This window comes from Chanodichthys erythropterus, chromosome 3 (assembly GCF_024489055.1).
Source record: "Chanodichthys erythropterus isolate Z2021 chromosome 3, ASM2448905v1, whole genome shotgun sequence".
Classification (NCBI taxonomy): domain Eukaryota; kingdom Metazoa; phylum Chordata; class Actinopteri; order Cypriniformes; family Xenocyprididae; genus Chanodichthys; species Chanodichthys erythropterus.
The window spans coordinates 9,525,373-9,541,506 of NC_090223.1; the positions used below are offsets into that span (position 1 = coordinate 9,525,373).

A 16,134-nucleotide genomic window follows, 5' to 3' on the forward strand; every position below is an offset into this window, starting at 1 on the left:
TCGGCGTCTAACATACATGTCCACCCGCCATCTTATTAAGCTCATTAGAACACCTGATCACTGTGGCGTCTGAGAAGGACAATTTCAGCGCAAATGTTAACAAGTTTCTGATCACACACACACACACGAGGTACAGCAATAGACATTCAAATACAAAGTTCATCATATTAATAAATTACACAAACATCAATATTTCATAACCCAATTCATGCTTGCTTTTTACATTAAGAAAATTAATAACAGTATTTTAAATGGTCCTTTACATAGACATAAGGCTGTATCTCCGCAATGCTTTATCATATTCAGACCAAACTTGGTACATGTCATCACAAGCATGACCTGAGGCATGATGCAGTGTTTCGGCGCAGTGCTACCTACTGGTGCGGAGATATGACAAATGGCTATTTTTGCTTATAACTTCTGATGGGTTTGTCCAAAAATCATAAATTTGTCTCGTTAGATTCGGGGCATCATGCCGAGTCGAATGATATCCAATTTTCCCATATCGGACATTTTGACCATCGGCCATTTTGAATTTTGTGCTAAAATGCTGTATTTTACGAACGCATTAGCGTATCTTTACGAAACTCTGTATGGGTCATTGGCACAATACCCTGAAGGAGCCTGAGACGTTTCGGACCAGTGCCACCTTGTGGTCAAAAGTTATAACAAAATTTACAAAAATGCTAATAACTTTTGACTATTTTAACTCATTGTAATGAAACTGGTCTCAGATGATTCGTTGGGTCATGCCGAGAACACAGATATCAAATTTGCCATAGTCGGTTGAACTTACTGTCCGCCATATTGTTTTTCTTTAAAAACCTACTTTTTCGAAATCCTCCTAGACCTTTGTTCCGATTTTCACCAAAATCGAACAGTATCATCTTCAGACCATGCCAACAAAAAGTTATGGATTTCAAGTCAATACATCAAACCGTTTTCGTATACTGGAGCAATGATTTTGAGGCATGATGCAAAACCCACTCTTGAAGCTGTATCTCTGCAATGCTTTGACATATTGACACCAAACTTTGCAAGTGTCATTGTCACCTCACTCTGACCATACCACAACAATTTGGACACAGCGCCACTTATTGGTCGAAAGTGGTGAACCAGTAAATCCTAATTTTTCAGCTCTTTTGCCTAAAATGATCTTAATAGGTCTTTAATTGCTCACTGTTGCAGTTAGTCTGATGCTCCCAGCCGTGTTGGCTGGCTTCTTGTGCCGTTTTTGTTCTTGGCCCCGTAATTGCTGCTTGCAGCTATATTAATGTTATTGTTGTTTTACTTCGTCCTTTTATCTCCGTTTACAAACCGATATTTTATTAATACGGTCACTTTCCAATCCGTCCCTTTGCACCACCTGGCGGTAGTTTCGCGAATGATTTTTACACGCAACTGAATTTTAGTTAACGCAACGGCCCTGCGGCGGCGGTATGCGCGGCGGTAATACCCATTTTGGTTGTCTACCTACTGTATATGAGCAGGAAAAATAAATAGTATAGAGAAAATAGTATGTGTATGTACTTTGAGTGGGGTGTGTTTGAATATGTATGTGCATGTGTGTACAAGAGTTTGTGTGAGTTCACGTGTTTTAGGCATTAGGAAAACATACGAGCGAGTGCTCCGCTACTTCTTTTGGCTGGGGTTGAAGTCCGATGTCTCCGCTTACTGCCGTTCGTGTCATATATGCCAACTGACCGGTAAGCCCAATCAGACCATACCACCTGCTCCTTTACATCCAATACCTGTAGTAGGAGAACCTTTTGAGCGTATTATTTTAGACTGTGTTGGCCCACTCCCAAAATAAAAAGCCAGGCATCAATACATCCTCACCATGATGTACGCTGCGACTTGCTATCCGGAGGCGATTCCGTTGCTTACAATCAAAGTGAAAAAGGTGTCCAGGAATTGATTAAATTCTGCTCGGTGTTTGGGCTGCCAAAAGTGATCCAAACTGATCAAGGATCGAATTTTACATCGAAAATATTCACCAAAGTTACTTGTGAGTTAAACATGAAACATATACTATCTAGTGCCTACCACCCAGAAAGTCCGGGAGCAATAGAGCGTTTCCATCAAACCCTGAAAACGCTACTGCGTAAATTCTGTGTGGAAACGGGAAAAGAATGGGATGAGGGACTACCTATGTTGATGTTTGCGGTTTGTGAAACCACACAAGAATCCTTGGGATTTGCTCCTGCTGATTTGTTGTTCGGGCATACTGTTCACGGTCCTTTGAGAATGTTATGCGAACAGTTACTTGATGAGTCTGTTTCCCCTATGCCTGTTCTAGATTATGTGAGAAAATTCCGTGACCGGTTGCATCAAGCGTGTGCAATGGCAAAAGAGAATTTAGTCACGGCACAGAACAAAATGAAATCTCACTTTGATAAAAGAAGTGTCAAACGAAACTTTCAGCCTGGAGACTTGGTGTTGGTCTTTCTTCCAGTCCAAGGTTCGATAATGCAGGCGAAATTTGATGGTCCATATGAAATTGAAAGTCAGCTTAGTGAAACTGACTATGCTGTGCATACTCCAGATCGCCGAAGAAAAACACGAGTCTGTCATGTGAATATGCTGAAGCCTTACTATATAAGAGCTAGTGCAGCTGAGGATGTCCCATCTGTTGCCATAGTAACACCTGTCGGCCGCGTCGAAAAAGATGCAGTCAACAGTTTCGAATGAACTTCTAGGCTGAAAAATTCAGAAATGCTGTTAAACATTGAACAAATGTTGTCTTATCTTCCTGATCAGCAGCGTCAAGATATTATGGTGTTAATTAAAGAATATCCTTCTTTATTTGCAGATACTCCCTCTCAGACTACTGCAATAGTGCATGATATTGAGATTGAGGGATCAGCTCCCATACGTCAACATCCCTATTGTGTTAATCCTGTAAAACAGGAAATAATGAAAGAGGAGGTGAAGTATTTGCTCGATCAGGGGCTTGCTGTTCCCAGCTCCATTGATTTGGAGCTCACCTTGTATTCTTGTGCCTTAGCCTGACGGAACATAGATTTTGTACCAACTACCAAAAGGTTAATAGTGTCACAAAACCTGATTCTTTCCCTATGCCCCGTATGGAAGACTGCATAGATCAAGTAGGAGAGACCCGCTTATTAACGAAACTAGATCTTCTAAAAGGGTACTGGCAAGTGCCGCTGACTGCCCATGTGTCTGAAATATCGGCCTTTGTGATGCCAGATAACTTTCTAAATTACACCGTAATGGCATTCGGGATGAGAAACGCTCCCGCTACCTTTCAAAGGTTAATGCAGAAAGTATTGTCTGGAGTTAAAAGTTGTTAAGCCTATTTGGATGACGTTGTTGTATATTCCAATAGCTGGGAAGAGCACATTAAATCCTTACAGGAGATCTTTACCCGGTTGAGTGAGGCTTCATTAACCATCAACCTATAGCTAAATGTGAATTTTGCAAGGCCGTGGTAACATATCTCGGAAAGGAAGTAGGACGTGGTCAAATTTGCCCGGTAGATGCGAAGGTTGCCACCATCCTTCAGTATCCTGCACCTAAGACCAAACGAGAGTTGCGCTGTTTTCTCGGAATGGTGGGCTATTACAGAGCATTTTGCAAAAATTTGTTACGTCCTCGGACGTATGTAATATTCTATTGTGATTAGTGTTTGTTTTCTTTTCTTTTTGAGTTTCTAGCTCATCATTGCTCCAGGTTCCGGCTTCTAACCATCTGGGAAAGTAGATTGGCTCCTCTCTCGCCATCGCATCCTTTAAAAATGCGCTTCTGCGCAATGCAAAGGAGGCGCGGCTCTGTGTGTGTGTTCTGTCGGGAGAACGTGGTGTTGTCAGCGTTCCTCCGGCCTGTTGTAAAGTGGACTATAATGCTCCAGCCTGTTGTATGCCTTACGATATTGCCCTACTGTTTTTCCCACCATATCTTTCTTTGGTTATTTGTTAGGGCTGGACGATTAATTGAAAAGTAATCGAAACCAAAATTCAGAACCTCTAACCGACGTAATTTTCCCATGTCGGTTATTTCATTTTTTTTAATCTACTTCCCCCTTAAAAACATAGCATGTGTAGCCACATGACTCTGCCCTGTCCAGCCAGTGGCATAAAAGCAAAACACGGAGGTGAACGCCGGTTCAACACAGTGATGGCGCGTGAGCGGTGAACCTTGGATCTTCACTAAACTTTAAGAGTTGTATTTGTTTTATGGTTTGGACATTCAAGCGATTAGACGATCGGATGTGTATTATTATATCAAGCTACCGTGCTCGCGCAGCTGCATTGTGGCACCAACACTCATACAAACAGTAGCTGCACAAAACATGAAGTTCGCGCACACAGAGAAGAACACAGAAACTAGTCAGAGCTGTCCTGTGATTTATCACTAAAGTAGCTTAGAAACTCAAAACTTATTATAGCATATATTTTTCTACATTTGAAGTAACCATTTACAACCCACAGCTTCACAATTAATAGAGAGACGGAATGACTAATTCACACAAGCAATTCCTTGTACTGGTACTGAGCTAATTTATCTTTATCTGATTTATAATGAGCAGAAACCTGTAAGAAATGTTACAAACCATAGACAAAATAACTGCTGATAGTGAGTTATGATGTCAGATCGCTCTTTCAATAGGAAAAATATCCCACCAAATCATATTTACAGTACACACCGTGTCAGTGAACTATGAGGGCAAAAAAGAAAAAGAAAAAAAATAATCGCTCATTAATCGTAATCGAGATAAAATGTTCAATTAATCGAGGTTTTGATTTTGGGCCATAATCGTCCAGCCCTATTATTTGTTTTTTCTACTAGTTCTATGTCGGTATTAAAAGGTAATCTGTAAACGTCACTATTCAGTAGGAATTTGTCTTATTTGGTTAAAATGTGTCGGTATTAAAAGGTAATCTGTAAATAGAGTTACGCCACACTTGTAGGAAGTGGGCACCTATTTTGTTTAGAATTATTTTCTCCTGGTTTTGAGCAGATAGGGAGACAGGGAAGTGGGATGTATTTTTGTTTAATTTTTCTTTGTTAGGCTAAGGTAGCCTTTTAAAAATAGTTTCTGTTTTGTTTATTATTTTGGTTATGCCCATTCCTGAGACTATGGATTGAAAACGAAAAATTGCTAAGCTCCTACAATAAACACAAATCTTTCCATACGTGACGTTCTTCATTTATGTTACTCCTCAACACTCCTAGACTGGGATGTAACACTATCCACAAACAAATGCCTTTTTAACTTATGTGTGTAAAATTCAGAATTAAATTAATGTGCAGAAATTTGTACATAGACATTTGTGTGAATAAAAATGTTTTCTTTTGTATTAGTGTATCATAATTTGCGCATGCAATAAAGATGTGCATTTGTTCATCAGGTGACACGTGTGCATTTATTGACGCCTTTTCTGAGTTTATCTAATTGGATTCATTTGGATTTTGAGACTCTTTTTTTTGCGTTTTTCAAGCATTTCACATCCCCCACACAAACAACTACAACTGAATAAGCCTGGTGCAATTATTGGCACCCAATTTTTGCAGCTTCCTTTCCCTAGATAACAGCTCTGAGTCTTCACCTATAATACCTGATGAGTTTGTAGAACACCTGACAAGAGATCAGAGACCATTCCTTCATACAGAATGTCTCCAGATGCTTCAGATTCCATCTCCATGTTGGTGCTTCTTCTCTTCAGTTCACTCCACTCATTTTCTTTAGGGTTCAGGTCATGGCAGAAGCTTCATTTTGTGCTCAGTGACACAATTTTGTGTTGATTTTGATGTTTGTTTTGGATCATTGTCCTGATGGAAGATCCAACCACGGCCCATTATTGAATTTCTAGCAGAAGCGGTCAGGTTTTGACTTTTTTTTTTTGTCTGTTGTTATCTGATAGAATCCATGATGCAGATTTATTTATTATTACAGCCACCTTAGCTCATATTTACTAAGGGTGTCAATATTAGTGGAGGGCATTGTATATAGTTGTGAATGCAAAACTTTGATTTTGTATTATTGTAGGTCACAATTTGTGCGTGCTAGAATTTGTACATGTTCCAAAGGATGTAGTACTTTCCTCGATATAAAACTGATTTACTACAGGTTAAATGTTGCCAATATCTCCCTTACTGTATGTACAGTGCAAAAATATTTTTAGAAAAAAATGCTGCAATTCATCTAAAAGCAGACATTCGGTTAGGCATCGTGCAATGTGTTAGCGCGTCAAAGCATTCTCGGATAGCTTGAACATACATTGGCGTGATAACTACCTAAAATTACTGAAATTGTCTTTGAAAACATTCCAGGATTTTTCTCCTTATAGTGGACTTCAATGGAGCCCAAACGCTTGAAGGTCAATATTACAGTTTCAGTGCAGCTTCAAAGGGCTTTAAACGATACCAGACAAGGAATAAGAGTCTTTTCTAGAGAAGCTATCACACATTTTCTAAAAAAAACTAATATCACGTTATTCACGAAATTTACATCTCTACGATGATTGGTTTGATATAGTCAAGTCAAGTCACCTTTATTTATATAGCGCTTTTTACAATGCAGATTGTGTCAAAGCAGCTTTACAGTGATAACTGGTATTTTGGCTGCACATCAGCCCTTAAAAAATAGTGTCAATGCAGGCAGATCAAAGCACTGTTGAATATCAAATGTCAAGTCAAATGTCAAGTGTCCCCAACTAAACAAGCCAAAGGCGACAGCGGCAAGGAACCTAAACTCCAACAGGTGACATCATGTGGCAAACAGGTGGCAAATAAGTGTTAAAAAAGGGAAGAAGAAAATAACCTTGGGAGAAACCAGGCTTAGTCGGAGGCCAGGTTTCCTCTGGCGAACAGTGCTTTGTTACGAATCAGGTTGCTATCATAAATCTGATAGGATCGCAACATTCAAAGTATTTATTTCAGTTCCATCCAGTTGAAGATCGTATTCATCATGCCGATATGGACGGTTTGTTGAGGAACTGTGGCACTGGCTGTCGTGTTGATGAGGCCTTCACAATGGATGATCTAGTTGACTCGATCTCTGCTGATACTTCAGGGCTGCGTTGTGGTCGTGTCATGGCGCCGGTCCTTGGTCTCATCTGGATACGGCCCGGATCCGGTTGACTACGGTGAACCTCGGGATAAACAGAAAGACTAATATTAGCGTAGATGCCATTCTTCTTCTGATGTAACAGGTACATCTGGTGTTATAGGAAGTGTTCCCGGTTCCAGCTGACCTAATTTATGCAGCCTAATAATCCTTTAACGGATTTGAAAATATAAATTGATAATGTGTTATGTGTATGCCAGGTTAAAGAGATGCGTTTTTTTAGTCTAGATTTAAACTGACAGAGTGTGTCTGCATCCCGAACAATGCTAGGAAGGTTGTTCCACAGTTTAGGTGCCAAATAGGAGAAGGATCTGCCGCCTGCGGTTGGTTTTGATATTCTAGGTATTATCAGCTGGCCTGAATTCTGAGATCGCAATAAACGTGAAGGACTATAATGTATTAAGAGCTCACTTAGGTACTGGGGGGCTAAACCATTTAGTGCTTTGTAAGTAATTAACAAGATTTTAAAATCTATACGATGTTTAACAGGAAGCCAATGCAGTGATGACAGAACTGGGCTAATATGGTCATACTTCCTAGTTCTAGTAAAAACTCTAGCTGCTGCATTTTGTACGAGCTGTAGTTTATTTATCAAGCGGGAGGAACAACCACCCAGTAGAGCAGTACAGTAATCTAGCCTTGAGGTCATGAACGCATGAACTAACTGTTCCGCATTTTTCATTGAGAGCATATGTCGTAGTTTAGATATATTTTTAAGATTTATATACGAAGTGAGGCTAGCCTTCCCTGCGATGTATCTTTTCTCAACTCTCCTAAGCGCTGAATGTAAAACACTTGACGGTGATTGGCTAATTTTTTACAAACTGAGACACAAGATGAGCTCTGCTGTGCCTCCCCCTCCTCTTCTCTATCCGCTGCGGTAGTAATGACTTTGGCATGTTTGTGAAAGAACAGCAGTGTTTTTAAATTCAGTGACATGTTATGGTGTTACAGCAGTGAACAAAAAATACACATTCTGAGACATGAAATGAAATGAATAACTGAAAATTTTATCATTAAATCATCCTTTCTCTTAATTTCTCCTCAAATTTGGGTAGGCTGTGCCTCCCTTGCCTCCCCTGATGAGCCGCCACTGTTTATAAGTCAAGACTGATTTCTGTTGAACTCTGTTCAGTAACATTAACAGCAGTGTTATGAGTTAAATCTCTGAGAAACTGTTTGTGTTTGTTCTGCAGGAGTGTGTGGTGCTGGAACAGATGAAGAGAAAACCGTGTTGGTGATGGAGGGAGAATCTGTCACTCTAAAGCCTGATCTTACTAAAATACCAGTGCCCGGTTGCATAAAGCACCTTAAGTGTAATTTTCCCTTAAGATCGCCCTTATGTTTCCCTTAAACTTAAGGGTGTTGCAGAAAATAACCGTTAAGTGTTACTTAAGGGTTTCTTTAGGCGAAACGTCATAAACCCTTAAGAATTTCCCTTAAGTATATATTTTTCACTTAAGTAATGCGTAAGTGTTGCATAAAGCCCCTTAACCTTCATTTCCCTAAGTATATCGTAAGGTTCGTAAAACTTCACCTTAAGTGTTACACAGAGTGAGCAGGTTCAATCCAAGTCGTATAACGTGCCACGATCGGCCGCTTTATATGATAGACAAATTGTACTTTAGCGGTTTATTCACATAAACATTGATGAAATATAACATCTTATAACATATCTTATATGGTAAACGGAAGCGCAAACGTGCGTGCATCACACGCAAAAACAACCCTCATTGGTTCTTGCGCGCACATTTGAGCTTCCGACACAGCCGTAATCATATGGATGTCTTTCAATAAATGGACATAAATGATGAGAGAATATTAAAAATATCTTTATTTGTTGTCCAAAGATGAATGAAAGTCTTATGGGTTTGGAACGACATGAGGGCGTCAGGGTGAGTGAATGACGGCAGAAATCTCAATTTTGAGTAAACAATCAATTTGAGTTTCTCGTCTCTTTCATATTTGGTTTTCTTTTTTGTTTTCCTTATCCATATTATGTTGTTTTCTGTGAAAACTTACCACGATACGTATTAACAAATAACGTGTCCATGGCAACAGTAGAATTTTTTAACGGCAAAACCTGGGATGCTGTCGTTAAACACTTAACGGTTTCCCTTACCTAAGAGAACAGTTTAAGAGATTATATGCAACACCCTTAAGTCATTCCCTTAGTTAAGGGGAAATCACGCCTTAAGTGTCATACTTAAGGGAAAAACTTAAGGTGCTTTATGCAACCGGGCACAGGATTTAATCTGATGAAGTGGAGGTTTGGAGATTCACGTTTAGTCATTGCTCAAATCGATAGAAATATGATTTCATATTCTAGTCTCACTGAGATGTTCGAAGACAGACTGAAGCTGGATCAGACAGGATCTCTGACAATCACAGACATGAGAACTAATCACTCTGGACTTTATAAAGTAGAGATCAACCACAACTCTGGGACCTTAAATTTAATTTTCAGAGTTACTGTCTATGGTGAGGACACTTTTATTTTTGAAAAATTAGATGTTTTTAAGTTTGTTGTTTTATTAATTAAAATGAATTAAACTGATTTAAACTGCAGCCTGAAAATCTTAAAAAAACAATCTTACAGAATAAGGAGAAAACTCAATCAACACAAATAAAATATACATTTAAATAAAGAAACATGTTTAAGGAAAATTATACACAGCACTTAAATTAGATTAAATAAATACCATAAACTAATTAATATATGATTCCTAAATGCCTTATGTAGTAACCACGAGATGCTACATTGATAGTTAAAGTTAATATTCTAGTGCCAGTAACTGTTTAATGTTTAATATCTGTGAATCTGTCTCATGCAGAGTCTCCAGCTGTTATTGATGCTTTTAAAGGTGAAACGAAGAGTGTATCAGAGACGGAGGGAGAATCTGTCACTCTTCAGACTGATACTGAAACACACGGAAAAGAGCTGATAGTGTGGAGGTTTGGAGATGAAGGAAAACTCATAGCTAAAAATGATCTAGAGGCCAAGAGTTCACCATTATATGATCCTGATGAGAGATTCAGAGACAGACTGAAGCTGGATCATCAGACCGGATCTCTGATCATCACAAACACCAGAATTACAGACTCTGGACTTTATACAGTGAAGATCAGCAGCAGCAAACAGACTTTAAACAAGAGATTCACTGTGACTGTCAGCGGTGAGTAACTGACTATTAATGTAATGGTTGTTTATCAGCTGACTAAATGATTCATAACTTCTCAGCCAGAACTTTTATTATCTAAAACAGCTTGTCTGACACCTTTAAATACAGTAGATCTGATAAATAATGACTTTCTTTATCAATCAGGTTATATAGTGTTGATGTTTATACTGTTTGTTATAGATCAGACTCATTCACACTAATGACTCTTTATCATTACACTATCAGATCTTCACTCAGGTTATATAGTGTTGATGTTTATAGTGTTTGTTATAGATCAGACTCATTCACACTAATGACTCTTTATCATTACACTATCAGATCTTCACTCAGGTTATATAGTGCTGATGTTTATAGTGTTTGTTATAGATCAGACTCATTCACACTAATGACTCTTTATCATTACAGTATCAGATCTTCACTCAGGTTATATAGCGCTGATGTTTATAGTGTTTGTTATAGATCAGACTCATTCACAATAATGCCTGTCTTCATCATTACAGTATCAGATCTTCACTCAGGTTATATAGTGTTGATGTTTATAGTGTTTGTTATAGATCAGACTCATTCACACTAATGACTCTTTATCATTACAGTATCAGATCTTCACTCAGGTTATATAGTGTTGATGTTTATAGTGTTTGTTATAGATCAGACTCATTCACACTAATGACTATCATTACAGTATCAGATCTTCACTCAGGTTATATAGTGTTGATGTTTATAGTGTTTGTTATAGATCAGACTCATTCACACTAATGACTCTTTATCATTACAGTATCAGATCTTCACTCAGGTTATATAGTGTTGATGTTTATAGTGTTTGCTATACATCAGACTAATTCACACTAATGACTCTTTATCATTACAGTATCAGATCTTCACTCAGGTTATATAGTGTTGATGTTTATAGTGTTTGTTATAGATCAGACTCATTCACACTAATGACTCTTTATCATTACAGTATCAGATCTTCACTCAGGTTATATAGTGTTGATGTTTATAGTGTTGTTATAGATCAGACTCATTCACACTAATAACTCTTTATCATTACAGTATCAGATCTTCACTCAGGTTATATAGTGTTGATGTTTATAGTGTTTGTTATAGATCAGACTCATTCACACTAATGACTCTATCATTACAGTATCAGATCTTCAATCAGGTTATATAGTGCTGATGTTTATAGTGTTTGTTATAGATCAGACTCATTCACACTAATGACTCTTTATCATTACAGTATCAGATCTTCACTCAGGTTATATAGCGCTGATGTTTATAGTGTTTGTTATAGATCAGACTCATTCACACTAATGACTCTTTATCATTACAGTATCAGATCTTCACTCAGGTTATATAGTGCTGATGTTTATAGTGTTTGTTATAGATCAGACTCATTCACACTAATGACTCTTTATCATTACAGTATCAGATCTTCACTCAGGTTATATAGCGCTGATGTTTATAGTGTTTGTTATAGATCAGACTCATTCACACTAATGACTCTTTATCATTACAGTATCAGATCTTCACTCAGGTTATATAGTGTTGATGTTTATAGTGTTTGTTATAGATCAGACTCATTCACAATAATGCCTGTCTTCATCATTACAGTATCAGATCTTCACTCAGGTTATATAGTGTTGATGTTTATAGTGTTTGTTATAGATCAGACTCATTCACACTAATGTCTCTTTATCATTACAGTATCAGATCTTCACTCAGGTTATATAGTGTTGATGTTTATAGTGTTTGTTATAGATCAGACTCATTCACACTAATGACTCTTTATCATTACAGTATCAGATCTTCACTCAGGTTATATAGTGTTGATGTTTATAGTGTTTGTTATAGATCAGACTCATTCACACTAATGACTCTTTATCATTACAGTATCAGATCTTCACTCAGGTTATATAGTGCTGATGTTTATAGTGTTTGTTATAGATCAGACTCATTCACAATAATGCCTGTCTTCATCATTACAGTATCAGATCTTCACTCAGGTTATATAGTGTTGATGTTTATAGTGTTTGTTATAGATCAGACTCATTCACACTAATGACTCTTTATCATTACAGTATCAGATCTTCACTCAGGTTATATAGTGCTGATGTTTAAAGTGTTTGTTATAGATCAGACTCATTCACACTAATGTTTGTCTCTCTTTATCTATTCCAGTTCCAGGTCTGTCTCCAGCTGCTGTAGCAGGGATTGTTGTCGGTGTTCTGCTGGTATTTTCAGCTGTCACAGCTGCTGCTGGTGTTTCTTACTATCGTCTCAAAGTCTCTGAACTACAAAATCAAATGAGTAAGTATTACAGCTGATACAGCAAGAGAAAAAACATTGAGATTTATTGTAGTGCATTACAGATTAAATGTATTACACACTTTTTCACAATCAATATTTCTACCTTTTTAGCAGTTCTACTTGTGGTTGATTTAGTGCAGTAATCAGTGATTTGTGTGATTGTTCCGACTTGAGCTGAATTACATTAATACTAATTACTGAATCTCTCTCTGTTTAAAATGCTGAATTAAACATCTTTTGATTATATAGTTCATGTAGTTTTGTTCTTCTGCCATTAAAGTTTGAGCAATTTAACAGAAACTGGTCTAAAATCACTCTGCTGTCCTTTTTCTGTAATTTTGAGGTTTATCAGGGCTGCCTGAGCTCTTCATTCATTTAAACATCATAGACTATTAATACAGAAACTCTAAACTGAAAAACAAGAAAATGTCAAGAGAGTTTGCATGTCTATTACCACATCATCTAGTGTTATCTACCACATCATCACAGTTAGTGTTATTTATCCCTATAAAGACTGAGATAGTTTATTCTAAAATATAAATTCTGTCATCATTATCCCAGCTTTGTCATTGATAACAGGAGCACTTTACACAGTAGTTTTTAGAGTGTCATCTGTCTAAAAGTATCATGTGACTCATTTATTCGCTTATTGGAAGTCTTAAGTCATGTGATTGTATGTAAACAGACAGAAATATGAGTAATTATTCACTGATTGTCTTCCCCTTTACCAAAGCTCTCAAAAAGCAACACAAAAGGTATTTGGTCACAAACAGACCACCAGATTACCTGTCGTCGATGATAGAGAGAAGTAGTTGTTGAATGTTTCATTGCTAAACTTGACATGTTTTGTCTATGAAAAATAAGATTTAAGAAGATATTTTAAGGGAAAAAAACACTTAAGCTGCACACAAAGCTATCATATGGATAAACTGCATTTCTGGTGTGTTTAAATATCATGTCTGAGCTTTATGAAGGCCTCTATAAACTGTTGTTACATTGTAAAGAGCTGCAGGAACACTCTTCAGAATCTAGTCATTCATTTGGAAGAACGTGAGGACGAGTAAATAATGAAATAATGAATAGAATGTTATATTTATTGCAGACACAGATTTTTTTTTTAAATGTCACAGACGTGACTAGGGTTGCCATCTTCAATACAGAATAATGAGGGACGCTTGCCGCAGCGGGGGCCACACCCCTTGGGCCACGATGACCACAGTCCCGATGGCGTGCCAGTGGTGGTATATCACTTATATAAAACATGTTTTCATAAAAATATTAAGATTGATACCAATGGACATTATAATAAGATATCTGCTATTGAAATCAGTGTGAACAGATGCAGTCTCTCACTATCACAACTTAAGTGGTCATATTGAATACACAGCTATGACAATAATAAACATAGGCCAACAACACCTGCATTAACTCAGCTGCTGTAACCCAGAGGGGAGTAGGATAAGAAATTGCTAATTAACTCGAGTAATTTTATAGAGTGTTGTGAACAAAGATTTTGGCTAAAATATTTGTCATTGTTTGCAGTAACACCATCCAAACAGTGAAACCACACCTAAATAACTGGAAATAAATAAAAAATCTGGACCTGCCTCCGCCATCGTTTCAGACTCTGCCAAAAGAACCGGCGAGGCGGCGTCCCGCCCTCCTCTGACTCTGATTGGCCGTGATTCACGGCCCGTGAACCTGAAACAAACCAATCAAACCAACGATGGCAGCGAGTATTACCCAATCAGGGGCAGAATCGTCACCATAGACTGTAAAAAAATATGGACGTAGCGTCCGTGACGTCACCCATAGAGTTCTGAACAGCAGTTTTGACGCGTAAATGAGGCCGCGGCCATCTTAGCTGCGCGTCACCGCACGTCACTCCCGGATAACTGAAAATGGGCAAAGAGGCGGGAGGTGGTTTGAGCTGATGTGACTGGTTGCTGAAACCACGCCCGCCTAGCTCGACGTGACCATGTTAGCAGTCAAAGGAGCTATCTATCTAGATACTATCTAAATTATTAATGAAGATAAGTTTTATCATCAGAACGTTCTAAAGGTTTACTGTCAATCTACGGTGTTTCTTTAAGATATAGATGCTCCAACACCAGTAGTGTTGGGTGTGCAAATAACAACATGGAAAATAAAAATGGGACTTCATACCTTTAGAGATCGCGAGATGAATCCAATCTGTGGCACTTGGGTAAAATATAAATGTCCATTGCAAAACAAAAAACGGTACTTTTTGTCCATGAAATATTGATATATTATCCATTGTTTGCATAACATTTCTTCTGAATGATCTGCTCTCTGTCATCGTTCTTCAAGAAATAATGCAATCTGAGCAGCGTTCATGTTGTAACACTGTATACGATCGTATCTAACAAACAAATGAGCCTGTGTACAAAGTATATTTTTCAAAATAGTGCAGCAGTTTTAGTTAAAATATCCAAGCAGTGCTGTCAGAGTTGTATATCCTCCCGCCATTGTCACTGTAGTAAATCTCACAAACAAAACTTTTAGCCAATGCCACGATCCAACAACATGTGTTCTGTTTCTTCCGCATGCATGCACATCTACACAGATGCACATCAGTCTCGAATATTATGCAGCAAGCCATATTTTATAATTGTATAAAATAATCGAGCACAAATACGGCTGAGATGCCAAATTCAGCGGCTGGAATTAGCTGAGGTAAAGTGACGGCTCACAGACAGCAGCGGCATCCACCTGTCACTCAAGTGACCACGCCCTTAATTATGCAGAACTTTAAGGCTTAATATAATTTAAAAGAATGAGTTAGAAAAAAATTCACCCCCTCACAGTTGCCATGAAGGGCAAAATTAGCAGTATAGACCAAAACCACAATTTGAACCAACTTGTAAACGTTTTTTTTTCTGCTATAAACTTGGCCAATTTAACATGGGACTCTATGAGATTCTGCTCTCTTTTGGAGCCTGTCCCTAGCGGCCAGTCGATGAATCGCAGTTTAAGTTACTTCCGTATTGGCTTCACGAGAGACTGGGGGAGGTTGCCACTTGGTCTTCACACAATGTGGTTGGGGTGATTTGCATGGGATGCTGCATAATGTGGAGCTACTGTATGTAAAATACAGGACAAATTGCGTCCCGTAATGATTTGATACGGGACACGTCATTTTGCCTGTAAATACGGGACGATTCCGTATTTCACGGGACGAGTGGCAACCCTAGACGTGACACATCACTGAAGCACAGTGACAAATGGCTCTTATAAATTAAAAAAGCAGTGCTGTTCTGACAAAATGAATGTGTACTTAAAAACAGATGTATATCGTTAATACAGTAAAATATTGAATGAATCATTTACAAACAAGTTTGTTCCTTTGACTAAAACCTGATTTTTTTTTTCTCAGTGCTAATTCAGTGGTGAATTATTAAAGGGTTAGTTCAGCCAAAAATGAAAATTTAGTCATTACTCACCCTCCATACCAGTCAGACTTTTGCTCATCTTCAGAACACAATTTAAGATATTTTTGATGAAATCATTTTTTTTGTCCCTCCATTCACAGTT

General features: G+C 38.0%; 1 protein-coding gene across 3 annotated transcripts in view; it reads left to right on the forward strand.

The window, feature by feature from the left end:
• The window catches only part of LOC137017032 (muscle M-line assembly protein unc-89-like), a 95,711-nt gene that overhangs the window by 9,992 nt on the left and 69,585 nt on the right, over nucleotides 1-16,134 (forward strand). For all 3 annotated transcript variants that reach the window (XM_067380928.1, XM_067380927.1, XM_067380926.1), the window contains 3 exons: nucleotides 8,287-9,571; nucleotides 9,925-10,266; nucleotides 12,451-12,579. In XM_067380928.1, the coding sequence (XP_067237029.1) occupies nucleotides 9,322-9,571; nucleotides 9,925-10,266; nucleotides 12,451-12,579 (721 nt within the window). In that variant the 5' untranslated portion in view covers nucleotides 8,287-9,321. The remainder of the gene's footprint in view (nucleotides 1-8,286; nucleotides 9,572-9,924; nucleotides 10,267-12,450; nucleotides 12,580-16,134) is intronic.